We start from the raw sequence: 21,068 nt of genomic DNA on the forward strand, positions 1-21,068 counted from the left end.
GATAAGGACCTAATGCCCTGTCATAACACAGTAGAGGGGCATCCCATGTTGAGAGCAAGGGAGCATTTCAGCTTAGGTCTCTCTTCTTCCTCTTCTTCTTCTTCTTCTTCTTCTTTTTTTAAGTCACTAATCCCTCATGACCTCATCTAACCCTGATTACCTCCTGAAGATCCTATCTCCAAAATCATCAGCATCTGAATTTGGGGATTAAGTTTCTAACACATGAACTTTGGGGGAAACATAAGCAAACCATATGAGAGACTGAACATTTTCATGTTTATGTGCATCAGACTACTTATAGTAGTGTCTTGCAGATATTTGACAAAGTATGAGCAAATTAGGGATCTCTAATCCTGTGATTAATTATATGTAGCCATGTGTTGCATAACAGTATTTTGGGCAAGGATGGACCATATACAATGATATATTCCATATAACTGAGGTGTGTAGTAGCTGTATACTACTCGGTTTGTGTAAGCACACTGATGTTCACATAACAGTGAAATCATCTGATGATGCATTTTTTCAGAACATATCCTGTTGTGATGTGGCTCCTGACTGTAATGTCATGTCTAAGCAGGAGATGTCAGAAACCAAAAGTTCTGGTTTTTAGGTATGAAGTTTATGTTGAAATTCTACTTTTTTGTATTCTTCCATGAAAGTAGATTTCTTAATTTAGATTCTCTACATCTTCATTTTTTTCTTTATAGGGATATATACCTATCTAAATCAATAATTATAAGTTTTAGAGTGGTATATCAGGAAGTATTTGACTGTAGGAGCCAGAATACCCAATTGATCACTGAGGGCTTTTTATCAAGTCATGTATCAAGAAGTTTACATGCAGGAATTTTCAGTGTTGGTTTGGTTCTGTGTGCTGTCCATGATTTTATTTTGTCATTCTTAGCGTGTTGATGATTGCTTCCCTCATGGCCTCAGAATGGCTACAGCTCTTCTAAATGTGCTTATCCAAAGATGGAAAAGTATAGTTTCTCCTTGAGCATTTTTATATAGAAGAATAATTTTTCCCACATGCTTCCTAGCAGACTTCCCCTCAGGATTTGATCATTTACCCTGGTAAGAGAAATAGAATGATTATAGTTGATATGGACCAGTTAGGAATAGGAAGCTTAGCATAGAGTTATCACTTGAATTCAGTTGAGGTCCAATTCAGTAAAATATGTAGAAGTAGAATAATGAATAAGCTGAGCATCTTTGTCCTCTCCCCGAAAAGTTAATATCCTCATAATTTTCTTAGAACAAGAAAGAAAATTTTGTAGTATTTCCACTGAATTTGGTGTTGGATTTTAGTAATATTTCATTTTTTGACCCACTCATTTATTTAACAGACACTAAATGTGTGCCAGGTATTGTGCTGTCATGTCCTTGCACTTAGATGGCAGCTGGCCTGCAGTCTGGTGGAACAGGGTGGCTCAGGTAAGTGGGGAAAGAGAGAATTACTTTGAAATCTACTGATTTTAGGAAATTTATTTTTCAACAGGAAATGTGGGACATGTGGATTTGGAATATTAATTCATTTGAAAAACTGCTTTGGGGTAAGTTGAATAGACTGGAGTGAATGACTTCAGTTTTGTTCTTTTTACATTTGGGCTTGATCTTTTAGCTTTCTAGGTTTGAAAACCTACTTACTGGTTATGCTATGAACTTACATTAGTTGGACTTTATGCTTCATATACATGTAAGAGAAGGGCTTATACTAAAATCCCAGTTTAATAATTTGAGAATCATAACCATAAACTACAGCCCCAGTACTAGTTAATTAGTACTTTCATTTCACATTAGAGAGATCAATTTGAATATTAAATGAAGATCAGCCTCAGAAATCAAAAGATAATTCTTATATAGAGTTTAACTTGGTCAAGTTTATCTAATAATCCTGTCATGTGATCTGGAAATAATTCAGAAAGCCAGCATTTGAAGATACAAGGTCAGTCGTGCTGATATTCTTTTTGTGGTGCCCCAAATGGCCAATAGAATTTTCAATGCATCCGTGTACATGTAAAAGATTTGATTGTTTCATCTCAGAAAGTATACCCGGAAATACCATTTAGTATTTACTAAGTGTGTAGTATGTGAATTGTGCATTCCCTTATTTAATTTACTGTGATGGTACTATGAAGTAGGTATGTTTTTTTTTTTTTTTTTTCTCATTTAAGGAATAAAGAAGCGTAGGTTTTTTGTTAATAAATTAACTTAGCTAGGGTATGTATAAGTGTTGAAACTGTAATTTGAGCTTACATTTGAACTTTAGTATTGGGCTTTGTAAACACACACTCATTTCTGTTTTAGTGTGATGATTGTATTGGGGATTCCTAAGACCACCCCTGTGTTCAGTGATTGGTAGAAGGACTCATAGGCTGTATCACATAGTCATACTAACAGCTAAGATTTATTACAGCAAAAGGATACCAAGCAAGGGGAAAAGTTGCAGGGATGAAATGGGGAGGAAAGCAGGTATAGTCTTCTAAGAACCCTCCCTGTAGAGTAACAGAGGATGTGCTTTAATTCCTCCAGCAGTGAATTGTGACAACACTTGTGAAATGTTGTCTACTAAGAAAACTCATTAAAGATTCAGTGTCCAAGGTTTTTATTGGGGTTGGTCATGTAGGCATCTACTGTTTAGCACATAGAAAAATTCTAGATTCTAGAAGGAAAACAAATGCGTGGCATAAATCATACTGTTTGTACAGTTTAGGTACAGTGATCCACACTTAACATTTAGGGAAGGTTTTAAATGGGTATAGAGAACTGTTTTACCATTCAGATTCCTAGGTGCCAGCCAGGGGTAACCTTGCCAACCATGCTTTTATAAGGATAGCAGTTTCAGGGCTACTATGTTAAAATTTCTCCTGACCATTGATTTATTCATTTGAAGGGATTATAATTATGATCACTTACCTTCTGACAAATAGAGAAGTAGGTATTATGGCAGACCACATTTTAAAATGGTATCTGTTTTGACTGGTCTCAGTTGCCACTAGTTTGCTGGAAAGGCTCACACAGCTCAATATAAAGTTGTACTCATTGCTGATGTTTATTATAGCAAAGGCTACAGTACAAAACAGAAGGGAAAAGTTGTTCAGATAAATATAAGAGAGGTCAAGCTTAGGCTTCTAGGTCTTCTGAGAATCATATGAACATGCTTTTCTCTGGCTATAAATGAGAGAGACACATACAAAATATCTGTAGCCATGGCTGTAAGTGTTAGTCTTATAGGGAGCTGGTCCCACAGTTACATTTATTTCTGCCATATAATTATCTCTGGCAACTGAAATTTGAAACCCTAGACAGATATCAGGTACACATCACAAATCTTGACGATTCTTTAAATCCTGCTAATAGCTTATTACAACCTGACCATTGCCTGGAACATACAGAATAAGATCATTAACCAGTAACTGAACATTCTAGGGTTCAGTTCTCAGAATTTGGCTAGGGTTACCACCAAGGCTCAGATATGCCCTAGAGATTAAAAGAATATAGACCTGCTGTGTTTAATTCTGTTTTTATGGTATCTTACATGAAATAATGAGTGAAGTATTTGATGGTAGATATAGTCTTTGGAGCATGATATTATAAACTTAAAAAAAAAAAAAAAGCAGGGCACAGTGGTGCATGCCTGTAGGCAACTTAGGAGGCTGAGGCAAGAGAAATCACAAGTTTGAGCCCAGTTTCAGCAATTTAGAGGGGCCCTAAGCAATAATGAGGCCCTATTTAAAATAAAATAAAGGTTTGGGGATGTAGCTCAGCATTAAAGTGCCTCTGGGTTCAGTCTTTAGGACAAAAAAAAAAAATTGAGATAGTAGAAATAATTGATAAATTTCATTTCTCTGAGGGGAAATTTGTAGATTCTTTTCATTTAGGGATTTATAGAATTTCCAGCATTTTTGTCCACAACTATCTGATTTATATGCAAATACATCTTACATTACAGAACAATAGAGAAATATGAATTTCAAATAGTTAAATCAATATATATGTTGGCTTTTAAATATACTGGGATCCTTTTTTTTTTAAATAGAATTTGCAGATTCACAGAAATACCAGTTTCACAAAAGCAAACTGCCTAATTTTAAAAATTGCCTAATTTTAGGTTTTTGAACAAGTTTTTACTATTCCATTGCTATTTGAACTCTATTTCATGTTATTCAATAAAGACAGTTTACATGGGGAAAGTTCCATGCTTGAAAGTGAGAAGTTGTATTCTGCTGCCTTTCCTATCCTCTACTATCCCCTCTCCCCTCCCCTCCCCTCCCCTCCCCTCTTCTCTCTCTACCCCCTCTACTGTAATTCATTTCTCCCCCTTGTATTATTTTTCCCTTTCCCCTCACTTCCTCTTGTATGTAATTTTGTATAACCCTGAGGGTCTCCTTCCATTTCCATGCAATTTCCCTTCTCTCTCCCTTTCCCTCCCACCTCTCATCCCTGTTTAATGTTAATCTTCTCATGCTCTTCGTCCCTACTCTGTTCTTAGTTACTCTCCTTATATCAAAGAAGACATTTGGCATTTGTTTTTTAGGGATTGGCTAGCTTCACTTAGCATAATCTGCTCTAATGCCATCCATTTCCCTCCAAATTCTATGATTTTGTCATTTTTTAATGCAGAGTAATACTCCATTGTGTATAAATGCCATATTTTTTTTTATCCATTCGTCTATTGAAGGGCATCTAGGTTGCTTCCACAGTCTTGCTATTGTGAATTGTGCTGCTATGAACATCGATGTAGCAGTGTCCCTGTAGCATGCTCTTTTTAGGTCTTTAGGGAATAGACCGAGAAGGGGAATAGCTGGGTCAAAAATGGTGGTTCCATTCCCAGCTTTCCCAGGAATCTCCATACTGCTTTCCAAATTGGCTGCAAGTGTAACTGATGTGATTCTGCAATCTGTATACGGGATAAAAATGGGAGTTCATAACCCACTTGAATCAAAGTGTGAAATATGATATATCAAGAACTATGTAATGTTTTGAATAACCAACAATAAAAAAAAATCTCAAAAAAATTTAAAAACTTAAATAGGTTTCCTTTCTTCTTTTTTCTTTTTTTTTTTTTTTTTGGTGTGTGTGTGTGTGTGTGTGTGTGTGTGTGTGTGTGTGTTTTGGTACTGGGGGTTTGAACTCAGGGGCACTCGACCACTAAACCACATCCCCAGCCCTATTTTTGTATTTTATTTAGAGATTGTCTCACTGAGTTGCTTAGCACCTTGCTATTGCTGAGGCTGTTGGCTTTGAACTCAATATTCTTCTGCCTCAGCCTCCCCAGCCACTGGGATTATAGGCATGCACTAGCACTCTCGTCTTTTTTTTGGGGGGGCGGTAATTTTTACAACTTCATAGACCCATTAATACCAGTAGTAAGTAATATGAACCTTCTAGGGTGAATATAAGTATATAACATTTCCCCAACTTATTTTGGGGGGGTACCAAGGATTGAATTTACGGGGGACTCAAATACTGAGCCATATCCCCAGGCCTATTTTTTTGTATTTTATTTAGAGACAGGGTCTCACTGAGTTGCTCAGTGCCTCGCTTTTACTGAGGCTGGCTTGAACTCATGATCCTCTTGCTTCAGCCCCTTGAGCCATTGTGATTTCAGGTGTGCACCACCTCGCCCGGGCAACATTTCCCCAGCCTGTTTGACAATGGATAGAATTGGTTTAGTGAAGACCCACTCAAGTATGGGCCCTGCAGTATCAATGTTCTTTAGGAAAAACAGGACAGTGGGAAACATTAATTAAAGGACAGTGGGAAGCCATGAAAAGATTTTAGGTAAAGGAATGACAGAAACAAAACAACTGTAGAAAAAAACTTACTTGAAATCTTACCTTATACTGCCTACTGATAAAACCTGTTTGAAAATTTCTTTATCTGAATGTATCTTTTCCTGTCAGGTTTCCTGGGTTGGTGTTTCTTTATAAACTGGGAAAAGATTCTTTCAGGATATGTAACTCATGCGGCATTGTATTAAGATTTTCACAAACTAAGACAAAACAACTCATCTAATAGAATAGTAAACCAGACTTCAGTAGGCACATCAGAGAAGAAATGGAATGACCCGTAATGTCAGAGATGAACTACATTACTATACCAACTATACACTCATGGAGGATTATAAAAAATAAAAGTCTGACAACAGTAAGCCTGGCCAAGGATTGAACACATCTTCCAGAGTTCCTGGGTAGTTTGTTTCGACCACCTGGGAAAATAAATTGATGATATCTAATCATATTGAAAAACACATACCTTCTGACCTAACATCCCCAGGTATATATTCTAGGTCAGGGGTCATTATGATGACTCATGAATTAAGAATAGATTTTAACATTTTTAAATGCTTAAAAATAGAAATTATATTTTATATATAATTTGTAATTGAAAACTATGAAATTTGGTTTTCAGTGCCTATAAATAAACTGTTGGCTATTGTCACATTCATTTATGGCAGCATAAATTTATGCCAGAGTTCAATGGTTGCAACAGAGAATGACCCATAAAGCCACAAAACACAAACCTAAAAAAAATTTGTTTTCGTACCAGGGGTTGAATCCAGGGGTACTTAACCATATCCCAGGCCCTTTTTATTTTTTATTTAGAGACATGGTCTCACTAAATTGCTTAGGGCCCTGCTACTGGCCTTAAACGTTTGATCCTCCTGTCTCAGCTTCCCAAGTTGCTGGATTACAGGCATGCACCACCATGGCCCCTAAAACCTATAATTTTTATCATCTGGCTCTTTGCCATAAAGGTTGGGAAACCTCTGCCTTACATAAATACTTCTGTACATGTGTACCAGGGAACATGATCTGGTATAGTTACATAGCATACTTATAATAATGAATTTAGCTGGGCACAGTGGCACATGCCTGTAATCCCAGTGGCTCGGGAGACTGAGGCAGGAGGATAGCGAGTTCAAAGCCAGCCTCAGCAACAGCGAGGTGCTGAACAACTCAGTGAGATCCTGTCTCTAAATAAAAAATAGGGCTGGGTGTGACTCAGTGGCCAAGTGCTCCAGAGTTCAATTCCTAGCACCCCTGCCTCCCCAATAATAATGAATCTAGAAAGAACTTAAATGTTCTTTAAGAGTAAAGAAACCGTGGTATGCTAAACTTTGAAAGAATACTGTTCATAGTGAAAATGAATTAACTACACCTATGTTCAGTATACTGATGAATCTCTGAATACAATGTTAGAAAAACAGCAAGTTTAAGAATTTTTCATTTGTAAACATTTTTCACTACCAAAGAGTGTGTATCAGTGCTCAGAGGAGGGAAAGGGAAAGGGGATAAGTAAGGGCCAGAATCTTGAGCCAGGAAGCCTCTTTTATTTTTGTCTGTTATGTGTTTGCTCTTTAAGTTTAAAGCAGTACATGTGCCATTTTGACATAGCTTTGTGGATATCATGGCTATTTTGAAGTGAGGATTAAGACATACGTTTCTTAAGACACAGTATTCAAGCCAAGTGTAGTGGCACACACCTGTAGTCCCAGCAACTCAAGAGGCTGAGGCAGAAGGATTGCAATTTCAAAGCCAGCCTCAGCAACTTAATGAGTGAGGCTTTAAGCAATTTAGCGAGACCCTATCTCAAAATTTCCAAAAAAAAAAAAAAAAAAGGGCCGGGGATGTGACTCGGTGGTTAAGTGCCCCCTAGTTTCAATCTCTAGTACTCCCCCCCCCAAACAACAACAACAAAAAGACACATTTCTCAGTGGTTGTGGTGGGAAGAGGGGTATCTGTTAAACACATTGTTTATTAAAAAACCAAAAAGGCAGTGTGACTATGATGAAGGTCTTTCATGCTACCACTTTATAGTTATACCCATCTTCTCCCCCTCCCCATAATGAGGCCATTGAAGCTATTAAAGCATTTGAGTCAAAATAGATATTACAAAGTTGCTTTTAAATATGACATTGTATACTGTCTGTTCTGAATGACTGAAAGGACACTTAACTGATTGAGTTAACTGGAATGTGAATTTACAGGTAGTTTTGTATCTTTTAGTTTTCTATGTTTGCCAGGGTCTTTGTCTTGAACATATTTACTTTATAAATAGAAGAAACTATCAACTTTAAAGAAATTGCTAGAATTTAAATCAGTTTATTACTTTAGAAAATTCAAGATATCAGATACTGCATGCTCTAAATGGAAATAATTGAGCCAGTAAACTTTATTGGACTGTACACATAGTCTGTCAGATAATAAGCTTGTTCCTCTGACTTATTGCTGGATTGTTAAGTAGTGTTTCATTTTATAGATATTCAGCTTGCATATCTCTAATCTGAAATCCAAAATGTTCTAAAATCTGAAATGTTTTTAGTGGCAGTGTGACACTTTAAAAATTTTTTTAAAGTTTTGGGGCTGGGGTTGTGGCTCGGCGGTAGAGCGCTTGCCTAGCACGTGTGAGGTGCTGGGTTTGATCCTCAGCACCACATAAAAACAAATAAATGAAATAAAGATATTGTGTTCACCTACAACTAAAAAAATATATATTTAAAAAATTTTTCTAAAGTTTAAAAGTTTGGGTTTTTGGAGCATTTCGGATTTTGAGTTAGGGATGTTCAGCTAGTAAAGTCTGTACAAATTGCAAAAATCTGAAAAACTCCGAAATCTGAAACAGTCTGATCCCAAGCACTTTGTATAAGGGATGCTCAATCTGGACTACAATTTGTTTATTTATTCATCAGGTGATGGATATTTGGATTGTTTCCAGATTTTGATTATGATTAAAGTGCTGTAAGGTTTTGGATACAGGGTAATGTGAATACAGTTATTTTGTATAGACATGTTTTTCCTTTCTCTTGAGATCTTCTCTGTAAAGCTGAACTGACTATATATCGGTTTAAAAAATCATTATATTTTAGAGACCATGAAACCATATTTGAAATCCATTTCATGAGTAATCAAATGCTTTGCTAGTGACCACAAGAGGTGTAGCCTTTCATGTGAAATAGCTCAGAATATAAATTCATACATCTGCTTCTGTGGAGAGAACTGTTGTCTCATGACATTGTGCCCTATAATCCCTTTACCCATTATCATAGTCATTGGTAGCAGCTCACTGCATGTGACACAATATCAAGTGTTAAATTGATTTAGCATGATTTTAAGGCAGAAGTATGGCAGTAGCATCTTTGTTCTCACTTTGCAGCCAGAGAATGCTGATCTGATTAAAGGAAGAATATAAGCAAGAAATCAGAGACTCCAGAGAGATGAACAGAAAAAGGAATATTTTGTGCTTAAAGTATTCCATATATATATATATATATATATATATATATATATATTTTTTTTTTTAGGTGATTTTCAGGTTGTTGACTAGCAATCTGTGAAGAGCTACTATATCTATTTTATAAATAAACTCACTCACTTTATCTGAATTGTTTAGGTTTATCTATCTCTGCTGGCTACCATGGAACATGTTACATAAAGTTCCCCTTGTAAGAAGAGACTATATCCTGTCAGTGCAGTGCTTCAGAACATCTGCTTCTGTGGCTCTCTGTATGGGGCATGCATGCATAGCATATAATTCCTCAGTTTACAGTATTGGAATGCACTTTGCTTATCTCTCTCCTGATCCGCAGTGATAGGTCTTTGAACTTTGTTGTCCATTACACAGTAACATTCCTTTCCTCTATGAAGTCTCAGACTTCATCCTAGCTCACCAAGATGAGCTCAGTTTTTTGGATTTCTTTTTTAGTACTGGGAATTGATCCCAGGGGTGCTCTACTACTGAACTATATCCCCAGTCCTTTTCATTTTTTTATTTTGAGAGAGGATCTTGCTCATTTACTGCCAATGTAGACATGAACTTGTCATCCTCCTGTCTCAGCTACTTGAGTCGCTGGTTATTACATCATGCTCTACCTCCCATGGCAAGATGAACTTTTTATGTGCCAGAAAAATTTTTAGTCAAACTATCCTAAGTTACTTTCCAAATTTGGTTACAGTTACTCCAAGTACTTTCTCATACTGTTACAGCAGAAGAATGGGAAGTGGGATAGTGAGAAATAGAAACTAAAAATCAGGGAAGTCAAGAGTGAAGGCTCCATCTCAGATTGTATGATACCCTTTTCTTTTTCATGATGTTTTCTATTTCCTGAGTGATTGATGATTGTAGAGTTTTTAGGATAGGATTCAGCAGGGAAGAAGGACAAGAATTATCCCAAGTACCTGCGGCAGTACAGGCTACAGGGAGATCTTTGGATCTAGGAACTGAATGTGGATATTTGAAATAGGCAGGGGTCACTTATTGCTTAAATTCCCAAGGCAAGGGGCTGGGGATATAGCTCAGTTGGTAGAGTGCTTTCCTTGCATACACAAGGTCCTGGGTTCAATCTCCAGTACCAAGAAAAAAACAAAAACAAAACAAAACAAACAAAAAAAAAAAAAAAACCAAAAACCAAGGCAATTAAGAGCTTGGTTTTTGCCTTAGCAATAAATGTAGCATTGTATAGAAAGGGAGTTGAGACCCATGTGTTTGATGGATGTGAAATAGCAAACTTTCTATTGTCTTAATTCATATGCCTAATTATAGGGAATTGAGCACATTTCTTCATGGTTGTATCTTTTTCTTCTGCAAAGTGCCTATTTAAATCCTTTATCCATTTTTCTATTGAATACTGCTTTGTAACAGTTATTTGTATAATCATGAAATTGCACATTATTAATGAAATTAATTCATATCTTAATATATTAGACAATTTGTTTTCTAGGTTTCAAATTTTTTAAGTCACTGTTTTTCCTTTTTTTCTTTACAGGGTGTGAATGTGATTTCTGATGAAACTGGATTGGAATAATTTTCATGATCTTTGTATATTTATATATATATATATATTTTAAAATTTTGCATTTGACTTAAAGTGCCATGAGAAAATTTGCATATTGCAAGGTGGTCCTAGCCACCTCCTTAATTTGGGTACTGTTGGATATGTTCTTGCTGCTTTACTTCAGTGAATGCAACAAATGTGATGAGAAAAAGGAAAGAGGACTTCCTGCTGGGGATGGTGAGTAACATTTTATAATACAACTATTTTGATAAACATATCACTAGTTTTTACTAATTTGAATAATATAAAAGTTAAGCATTTTAGATATAATTCCTAGCTTCCTATATATGTGGTGATCATATTTCTAACAATTCTTTAATAGGTTCTTCTAATATTAAATTATCATTATTAAATCACTCAATTTTGTTTTTATATTCAATATTAAATGTAGTTAAATTTCTACAAATTATTTTATGTTAGCAAATAATGTAGGGAATCTAGTAGTTGGACTATCAAAATTTTATACAAGATTTGTCTAATGCCATATGCTTGCTGGAGCATTAAAATAATACCATTAGGTGCCGCAGTCTGGCTGGGCACAATCCAGGAGCCACTTGTCAAAAGAAACTAACTTTATTTTTAGAACTACAAACGCCAAACAAAACAGCTCCTCAGGAAAAAACCCTCAGAGCCCAAATGCCACCACCGGATTCCCACAAGCCTCTCACCCCCACACCAGCCTCCTGCTCTTGAGGCCCATTGGCTGGGTTGCGTGGGCGGAGCCAAAGAAGTCCCCCAATGAGCAGCTCCGTGGAGGAGCCAATCAGCTAGATGTTGCTGGGGCCACTGTGAGCCAATCATCAACTGGCAGTCTGAAGGGCAGGGAAACAGCCCAATGAACATCACCGCAGAGGAGCCAATCAGCTAGATGTTGCTGGGGCCGCTGTGAGCCAATCATCAGCTGGCAGTCTGAAGGGTAGGGAAACAGCCCAATGAACATCACCACAGAGGGGCCCATCAGCTAGATGTTGCTGGGGCTGCTGTGAGCCAATCATCAGCCGGCAGCTGGAAGTTTGCTGGCAGCTGGAAGTTTGCTGGGGCCCCTTTGGCTGTGGCTCTCAACATCTCCCCCTCTCTGTTTAAACAACAAGCATGTGGCTTGGGGACCGTGCCTGCCTTAGGTTGTCCAATACTACATATGGTCCTTACCCATCTTCGGATGAGCTGACCTCAGGGCATCAGCCTCCTGTCTTAGGTTGGTACCATTGTAATTGGATCTTACCCGTCATTGACTACCGGTCCAGTATACAGCCACACCTGTGGAGAGGTCTTTATCATGACAAGCAGAAGGGAGGAAGATACACCAAGCCAATTGATGGCTCTTGTTGGAAAAATTGTACCACCGATGACATCATCAGCAAAAATACCCCAACACTACCACAAGTCGCTGCACCAACAGATAGTTCACAATGCATACAAGTGAGTTCACAATGCATACAAGTGACACATAGTTTAGGCAAGTTCTGCAAGCAGTTCAGTGATGGCTATTGCAGAAACTGTAGATTAGTTTTATCTTTGTCTTCACCGGCACTGGGATGAAGATAGGAATTCTGGCAATAATGGCTAAAGAAAAAATTATGTAACATTCCAGAAGGCACTAAAAGAAAACAATTTTCTTAACAATTTACATTGTCTTCATTGGCACTGGGATGAAGATAGGAATTCTGGCAATAATGGCTAAAGAAAAAATTATGTAACAATCCAAATCGGCTGCTGTTCTTCCTGTGGAAACACACAAACAGGTCCCCGACTCCAGACAATCACTGGGTCAGGACCTTGGTTAATCTCTCTGGAATCCAAATTGGCTGCTGTTCTTCCTGTGGAAACACACAAACAGACCCCCGACTCCAGACAATTACTGGGTCAGGACCTTTCCATTGTCCTGTTAGAATATCTTTCCAAAGTACCTTGGGCTTATGTACATTTTTTGGACACATATGCCTTTCTGCAGCACTAAGTCCTGATGAATCCAAATTTAAAAAGTTTAGAGTAAAAAGGGTTATTTTAAGTTTATCTTTGGGGAATATATACCCCTTCCCAATTCCGTCTTTTTGCTTTAATAAGTACATTTTAATAGTTTGATGAGCTCTTTCAACTATGACTTGTCGCTGTGGATTATATGGGATTCCTGTTATATGAGTAATGCCAAATGATGAGCAAAATTGTTTAAAAGAGGTAGAAGTATAACCAGGGGCATTATCTGTTTTTAACTGTTTTGGAATGCCCACAGTGGCAAAATTTTGTAAGCAATGAGCTATAACATCTTTAGTTTTTTCTCCGGCATGAAGGGAGCCCATCAAAAATCCAGAAGAAGTATCAACTGTAACATGCAAATATTTTAATTTTCCAAATTCTGGCAAATGTGTGATGTCCATCTGCCAAATATGGTTAGGTATCAATCCTCTAGGATTGACTCCAAGATTAACTTGTGGTAAAAAGGTCACACAATTTTGACATTGTTTTATTATTTGTCTAGCTTGTTCCTTAGTTATTTTAAAACGCTTTTGTAAAGTATTAGCATTGACATGGAACCTTTTATGAAAATTTATAGCTTCTTCTAGTGTAGAGAAAATATGTATGTCTTGTGTAGTTTTATCTGCTAAATCATTGCCCAAACTAAGGGCTCCAGGCAATCCTGTATGTGCCCTGATATGTCCTATAAAGAATGGATCTTTTCTGTCCCAGATTAAACTTTGTATAGTAGAAAACAAAGAGAAAACAGTAGAAGAAGGGGAAATCCTACCAGCATCTTCAAGGGATACTATAGCATTAACTATATACTGACTATCAGAAAATAAATTAAATACAGAGTCTTTAAACATCACAAAAGCTTGTAATACTGCATTAAGCTCTACCTTTTGAGCTGATTGTTTGGGTACTAAAAATGTAAAAGTTTGATGAGGTGTAACTATTGCTGCTGTACCATTATTTGACCCATCAGTGAATATATTTGGAGCATTCATGATAGGTGTTTTTCTTGTCATTTTTGGAAAAATTACAGGATGCAATGACTAAAAAGACAATAAAGGATTAGATGGTAAGTGGTTATCAAATGAAACATTAGATTTGCACATGATTATTGCCCAAGTATTTAACTCATTAACTAATTCATCAATTTGATTCATAGTATATGGAGTAATAATTTTATTGGGAGAAATTCCAAATACTCCCTTTGCTGTTTTTATTCCTTTGAGTATTAGTTGTCCTACAGCCTCAGGATACCTAGTAAGAATAGTGTTAGGAGAATAAGATAAATGTATCCATAATAATGGACCTTCTTGCCAAAATACTCCTGTAGGAATATTTTTTGTTGGTAGTACAATAAATAATAAAGGCAAACTTATATCAATTCTATCCAAATGCATATTTTCCATATATATTTCAATGATTTTTAATGCCTTTCTTGCTTCAGGCGTTAACATTCGGGGTGAATTTGGATCTGATGGACTTTTTAGGATATCAAATAAAGGTCCCAACTCTCCTGTTGGTATGCCTAGATAAGGCCTTATCCAATTTATGTCTCCTAATAACTTTTGAAAGTCATTAAGTGATTTGAGTTGATCTACTCGTATTTGAATTTTTGGTGGACGGACCATGGTTGAGGATAATAGAACTCCTAAATAATTAATTGGAAAATTTAATTGTACTTTATCTATTGCTATCTCTAGATTATAATTTTTTTAAATAAGTTTGTAAGTGTGGCATAACATTCTAGCAATGTGTTTTTAGCTTTGTGTGCTAATAATACATCATCCATATAGTGAAATATTTGTAGTTCAGGATTTTGATTTCTAAGTGGCTGGATTACTTTGTTAACATAAATTTGACACATAGTTGCGCTGTTAGCCATCCCTTGAGGGAGTACTTTCCATTCATATCTCTGATCAGGACCTTCATGATTCAGTGCAGGGATAGTAAATGCAAAACGTGGACTATCCTCAGGATGAATTGGAATTGAAAAAAAACAATCTTTAATATCTATAACTAAAACATACCAAGTTTTTGGCAAAGCAGACAATTGAGGAATCCCCGATTGAGCAGGTCCCATTATGACCATTTCATTATTAATGGCTCTTAAATCTTGCAGTAATCTCCATTTACCAGATTTCTTTTTGATGACAAAAATGGGACTATTATGGGGAGATACAGAAGGTTGTATATGTCCTTCCGCTAATTGTTGTTTGACCAGATCATGGGCTACTTGTATCTTTTCTGTAGTCAAGGGCCACTGAGGAACCCATACTGGTCTTTCTGATTTCCATGTAATTTTTATTGTCTCAGTGGCCCTTTGTGAAAATCCAACCCATGTCTGTCTGTTCCTTGATCTATTTGTATTGGTGCTGCTATACCTTGTTCTTGTTTTTCTAATCTTTTTCCTTTCCTAAAACCTTGTCTAGCCATAATAGTGGGTGCATTTTGATTGATGTTATTTGTTAATGTCAAACCTAATTGATCTAAGACATCTCGTCCCCATAAATTTACGGGAAGATGATCCAATACATATGGTTGTATAGTTCCTTCACATCCTTCAGGATCCTTCCAATCTAATACCATTGCACTTCTATGGGGATTAGTCGCCACTCCTAGGCCTCGAAGCGTTTGAGTGGCTTGTTGTAATGGCCAATGTTTTGGCCATTCTTGACGAGAGATGATGCTAAGGTCTGCACCTGTATCCAGTAGCCCATTAAAGTCATGTCCTTGAATATTTAATTTTAGCATTGGGTGAGAATCTAAATTTAAAGAAAGCATAGCCCAATCTATACCTGTGGAGCCTAATCCCTTGGAACCTCTTTCTACAGCATGACTGGAAAATTTATCATGTAGGCTTGGTATTATTAGTAACTGTGCTGTTCTATCTCCTGGTGAAATTATTGATATACCCTTTGGAGAACTGGCTATAATTTTTATTTCACCTTCATAATCGGGATCAATTATCCCAGGACTTATCAAAAGTCCTTTTAGAGTAGAAGAGCTGCGTCCCAATAATAAGCCTACTGTTCCTTTGGGAAGAGATCCTTTTACCCCTGTGGGAATGATTTGAACTCCCATCTGTGGAGTTAGTACTGATCTGGCGGAGGCGCAGATGTCCAACCCTGCGCTCCCTCTGGTTTGTCTGATGAGGGATCTGATGGACAATGTGTCCTGGTCACTACCCTGATAGGGTTGCTGGGTTCCTCCAGTGCTCTGTATATTTGTGGTTTGGGGCCCCGGAGCATTGGGGCCCCCTGTCCATTTTTTGGCAACGGAGCCCGATGCCTTTGTCCACGATATTGTGGATAAACACCTTGTCCTTGTTCGTTTTTTGATAATGGAGTACCCTCCATGGTGGTTTGAGAACGGCATTCATTAGCCCAATGTAATGGAGTACCCTCTATGGTGGTTTGAGAACGGCATTCATTAGCCCAATGTCTCCCTCTATGGCATCGTGGGCAAATACCTGGTATTCTACTCCTTTGATACCTAGTTTTGTTAAACCCTCCTCCTATGGGGCAATTCCTTTTAAAATGTCCTGTTTGTTGACAATTGTAGCATGTTCTTGGCCTGGTATATAAAGCCTGTTTTACTGCAGCTGCCACAATTTGCCCTTGTTCATTAATGTCTCTGGCATCTAAAGCCTGTTTTACTGCAGCTGCCATGACTTGCTCTTGTTCATTAATGTCTCTACATAATTTAATATATGTGTTTAAATCTTCCTGTTTCCATGGTCTAATGATATCTCTGCACCAACAATTCGCTTGGTCATAAGCCAGTTGTTTTATTAGTGACATTGCTTGTTCTCTATTCCCCAAAATTCTGGTAGCTGTTTGAATAAGCCTATCTACAAATTCAGCGTAAGGTTCATTAGCTCCTTGTATTACCTTAGATAATTGACCTTGTAAACCTTCATGTCCTTGTAAAGTCTTCCATGCCCTAATCGCCTCTGCAGCAATTTGTGAGTATACGCCAGGATCATATGCAATTTGTTGCTGCTGATCCTCATAAGGTCCCTTTTCTAACAACATATCTAGATTTCTCTGAGGATAACCAGCTGCTGCATTTCGCCTAGCCGTCTCCTTGCAAAATTCCTCATTGGCAACCTTCCATAACAGGTATTGACCTCCATTTAGCACAGCTTTACACATTTTAGCCCAATCTGCTGGTGTCATGTTCAAGTTGTTAATGGATTCGACCAAGCTTACAGTGAAGGGTGCTTGAGGACCATAGGTTGTTACAGCCTCTTTTAGCTCCTTTACTGTTTTGAAATTTAAACCCTGGTAAATTCGCTGTCCTCCTACCTCAAATACAGGGCATGTTAATACTTGAGATCCTGTCTCAGGATCCCAACTATCAACTGCGGGGGTTGGGAGCCTCCTAGCATATGGAGGTAGTGCTGTTGATTGGACACTTATGCCCTCTGGTGATAGAATGCTGTTAGTAGCAGTCTCCTGTAGAGGTGGTGCTGTTGGTTGGACACTTACGCTCTCTGATAGAAAGGTGTTATTAGCAGTCTCCTGTTGTAACTTTTCCCCTGATGGCTTTTTCTGCTCTAAACTTCCTTCCTCTGTCTCACTAGCTCGAAAGACCTTCTCTTTTACTTGAATCTTTCCCTCTTTCTGACTAATTTGAGAGACCTTCTCTTTTTCTTGAATCAATATGTCTTCTCCTTCCTCTACCTTTGTCTGAATTGAAGGCTTTGGACTAAGCAAACCAGATACGAACGTCCACAATGGCAAAGTGCCAACTGGCAGAGTCCCTGGGTTGTTCTTTTCTATTCTTCTTAAATCTTCACCATGATGGTCCCACTGTGATATATTTAACAACTCCTCCTTAAAAAGCCATGGGCTACATTTTTGTATTGTATCAACGTATGCCCTGACTGCTCTTGATTTTACTGGGATGCCTCCTTCCTCTAATAATTTACTTAACAGTCTTTTGGTTTGTTTTTTACTAATTGCTGATCCCGTATTTCTACTATAATACAACCCAACAAGATAACACCAAACAAAACCGAGACAGAATGAAATAAAATTGGAACAAAAATTCATTATATCAGCCTTTCTATCCTCCTGAAATGTGCATCCGTCCTTTCTCCCTATCTGTTCCTCAGACGCAAATAGTTTTTCCTCAGATGTGAGTGGTTTTTCTTCCGTCTCACTCATCTCCAGGGACAGGCAACTTAAAACAAAAATGAAGCAAAACAAAAGAGGAAACTTAGAATGGCTACCCATCCTCTCGCCCTGCCCTCAGGGGCGAGCAGTTTACTTACCCTCAGTTGCTCCCCATGCGAGCCACCAAATGCCGCAGTCTGGCTGGGCACAATTCAGGAGCCACTTGTCAAAAGAAACTAACTTTGTTTTTAGAACTACAAACGCCAAACAAAACAGCTCCTCAGGAAAAAACCCTCAGAGCCCAAATGCCACCACCGGATTCCCACAAGCCTCTCACCCACACAAGCCTCCTGCTCTTGAGGCCGATTGGCTGGGTTGCGTGGGCAGAGCCAAAGAAGTCCCCCAATGAGCAGCTCCGTGGAGGAGCCAATCAGCTAGATGTTGCTGGGGCCACTGTGAGCCAATCATCAACTGGCAGTCTGAAGGGCAGGGAAACAGCCCAATGAACATCACCGCAGAGGAGCCAATCAGCTAGATGTTGCTGGGGCCGCTGTGAGCCAATCATCAGCTGGCAGTCTGAAGGGCAGGGAAACAGCCCAATGAACATCACCACAGAGGAGCCAATCAGCTAGATGTTGCTGGGGCTGCTGTGAGCCAATCATTAGCCGGCAGCTGGAAGTTTGCTGGGGCCCCTTTGGCTGTGGCTCTCAACAATTAGGTATCAAGAGATATGTCTCCTGCCCTGCCATCTTATTTCGGTGCTGGAAGAAGTTTTATAGATACATGTGATCTGTAGAGTTCTTTTTGTTATTGCTACAGATAGTTCTCTTTAGTGCTTTTAGGGAGGGCTTAGGATCAGGATATAGAATAGGGGCTACATTGATTTCATTGCAATGATATAGGGGGAGAAAAGAAAACATGAAGGGCCAAGGCATGAAGGGCCAAGGTAGGTAGTACTGATATTTGGCAGAGAACACTTGGAAAATTCGATTTTAAACTCCTTGCATTCATATCAACAAACATGTTGCCTTTTTTTTCTTTTCTTCTTTAGCCATAATGAAAATAACTGTACTGTGAAGAGTTATTAATTTAACTGTTCAAGGCTCTGAACTGTCTATGATTAGTTATAGATGTATGGCTATATAATACTTCCACTATTTAAGGAATATTATGTAAATAATAGTTCTTTTGTCATAGGTTTTCTTAGAGTATATAGCCACATTTGAATTTTTTACACTTATAATCTAAAAATTATTCATTTGTATTGGTAACTACCTTTTTATTTCTTCTTGGGAAATTTGCCTTCAGTTAGATTCTGTTTCTAGTACAGGATGCTAGTAATACCTAGGCTAACCATTACCTTTTTTAATTTTTACTTTCTACATAAGTTTGAATAAAATACAGTTTCATTCAAAGTCAGCTTATTTGTATAATATTTACTTTATGACTCCTCTGTTAAGTAACTTTAGTGGGTAGTAAAACACCAACTTCATAACTGTTGTCAGAGCTAAACCTTCTGTGTGTATACCTTTAAATCACAGAACAAATATTCCCATTCATCAGTAAGAAACTCAAGTATTCTTTGCTCAAACAGAATGGATTAACTTTCCCCTCATTCTACCCTAGTTGACTGCCACTGTATAGGAAGCTTATAGTGTTCTATCTTAAATTCTAAGGCCTAAAAGTGAGAAAGAATAGAACCATTAGCTTGTGAAGATTCACTTGGTGAATATTTTTAAAGTGCTGATATATTGCTCATTCTTGGATGTTATATAGAGTGTTCATAGTGCTGGACACGCACTATGTGCTAGTCATAACATTGTTGAACAAGAACTTAAGTGAGACAGAATTCCTCCCTTTAAGAAACTCGGTCTAATGGAGAGAGAGAATAATCCTAAAATAATGATATCATAGAAATCACAGAAGTACACAAGCAGAAAGGAAGGAAGGGCTTGGGGTGACTGAGAAGGTGTAACAAGGAAGTGTGCTCCAGTTGAGTATCAGGATAGGCAGGTATTTGATATGAGAGATGAAAACTGACTAAACCAAGAAAAGAAGCATGTGAAAGATAAGAAATGGAGAGTTGATGGGTTGGAGGATGCATGGGATGAATCTTGGGGAGGGAACAACTTCATGATTGTCAGAGAATCCTTATGGCATAATGAACATTTTGGACTTTGTGCTTTAGGCAATGACATGCTCTTGAAGAATTTTTAAACAAGGGTGTTAAATCACCTTAACTCCAGATCAAATCTGTACTTTTAGAAGAACACTTTGATGGTCTATTGGCTATTGAACTAGAAGAGAATTTGACAGGTAGCAAATACCATTTGAAGACTATGGTGAAAATTTGGAAATGTACCCTGGTTTACACTAAAATTATACTGAAGGTAGAGAGGAAATGCATATATATGAGAAGTGTTTAAATAGTGGAATTTATGTAACATGGGAAGCATTGAATATTGGGAATAAGAGAAAGAAAAGTTTAAGGTGACTCTTAGGTCTCCTTGGTTAGACAAGTTGGTAAGAAGTGGAACTCCCAGAGAACGAGCAGCTTTGATGTGACTCTGGCATGACATTTGTGCAATTACCTAAGATGAAGATGAAGTGTTTCTGATATGTTTAGTAATGGAGTTTCTAGTGATCCTGGCATTTCAGACTGTTAAGTGTGGAGACCAGTGGATTTGATGTACCAGTGAAGTAATAGAGATGTGTAACTTGTTCTCTAGGAAGTCTTGGTATGAAAGGGAGGTGGTAAAACAAAAGTCAGAAGAAAGGAATGGAGCCAAAGTTGGTTTTCTATGTATGTATGTATATATTATTTATATTAGTTGAGAAGAGAGGTTTTAAATATAGAGGAAAAAAGGAATACTTGAAAGATCAAATTATGAGATAGTGTGGTAACAGAACTATAAGAAAAGGATTATTATTCTTAAGGAGCATCCTAAGGTAAAATAACAGTTTAAAACCACTAGTGGCATGAACCTCAAAGAAAAGGAGTAGGTTTTGTACAAAAGTACAAAATAAGGGCAAAATGGTTGGAAATAACAGTGTGGAGCTGGAAAGAAGGCAAATGAATGATTATCCCAGAAAAGATTTTGAAGTTAGTGGAACCTGAAGGAGAGCTGGATTTGAATTAG

The 21,068-nt window shown here is 37.7% G+C and overlaps 1 protein-coding gene across 1 annotated transcript in view; it reads left to right on the forward strand.

The window, feature by feature from the left end:
- GALNT1 (polypeptide N-acetylgalactosaminyltransferase 1) overlaps positions 1-21,068 on the forward strand; it is a 131,817-nt gene that overhangs the window by 35,028 nt on the left and 75,721 nt on the right. The window contains exon 2 of the mRNA XM_081263755.1: positions 10,772-11,017. Coding sequence (XP_081119881.1) covers positions 10,879-11,017 — 139 coding nt within the window. The 5' untranslated portion in view covers positions 10,772-10,878. The remainder of the gene's footprint in view (positions 1-10,771; positions 11,018-21,068) is intronic.

This window comes from Spermophilus citellus (assembly GCF_964194105.1).
Source record: "Spermophilus citellus genome assembly, chromosome: 12".
NCBI lineage: Eukaryota > Metazoa > Chordata > Mammalia > Rodentia > Sciuridae > Spermophilus > Spermophilus citellus.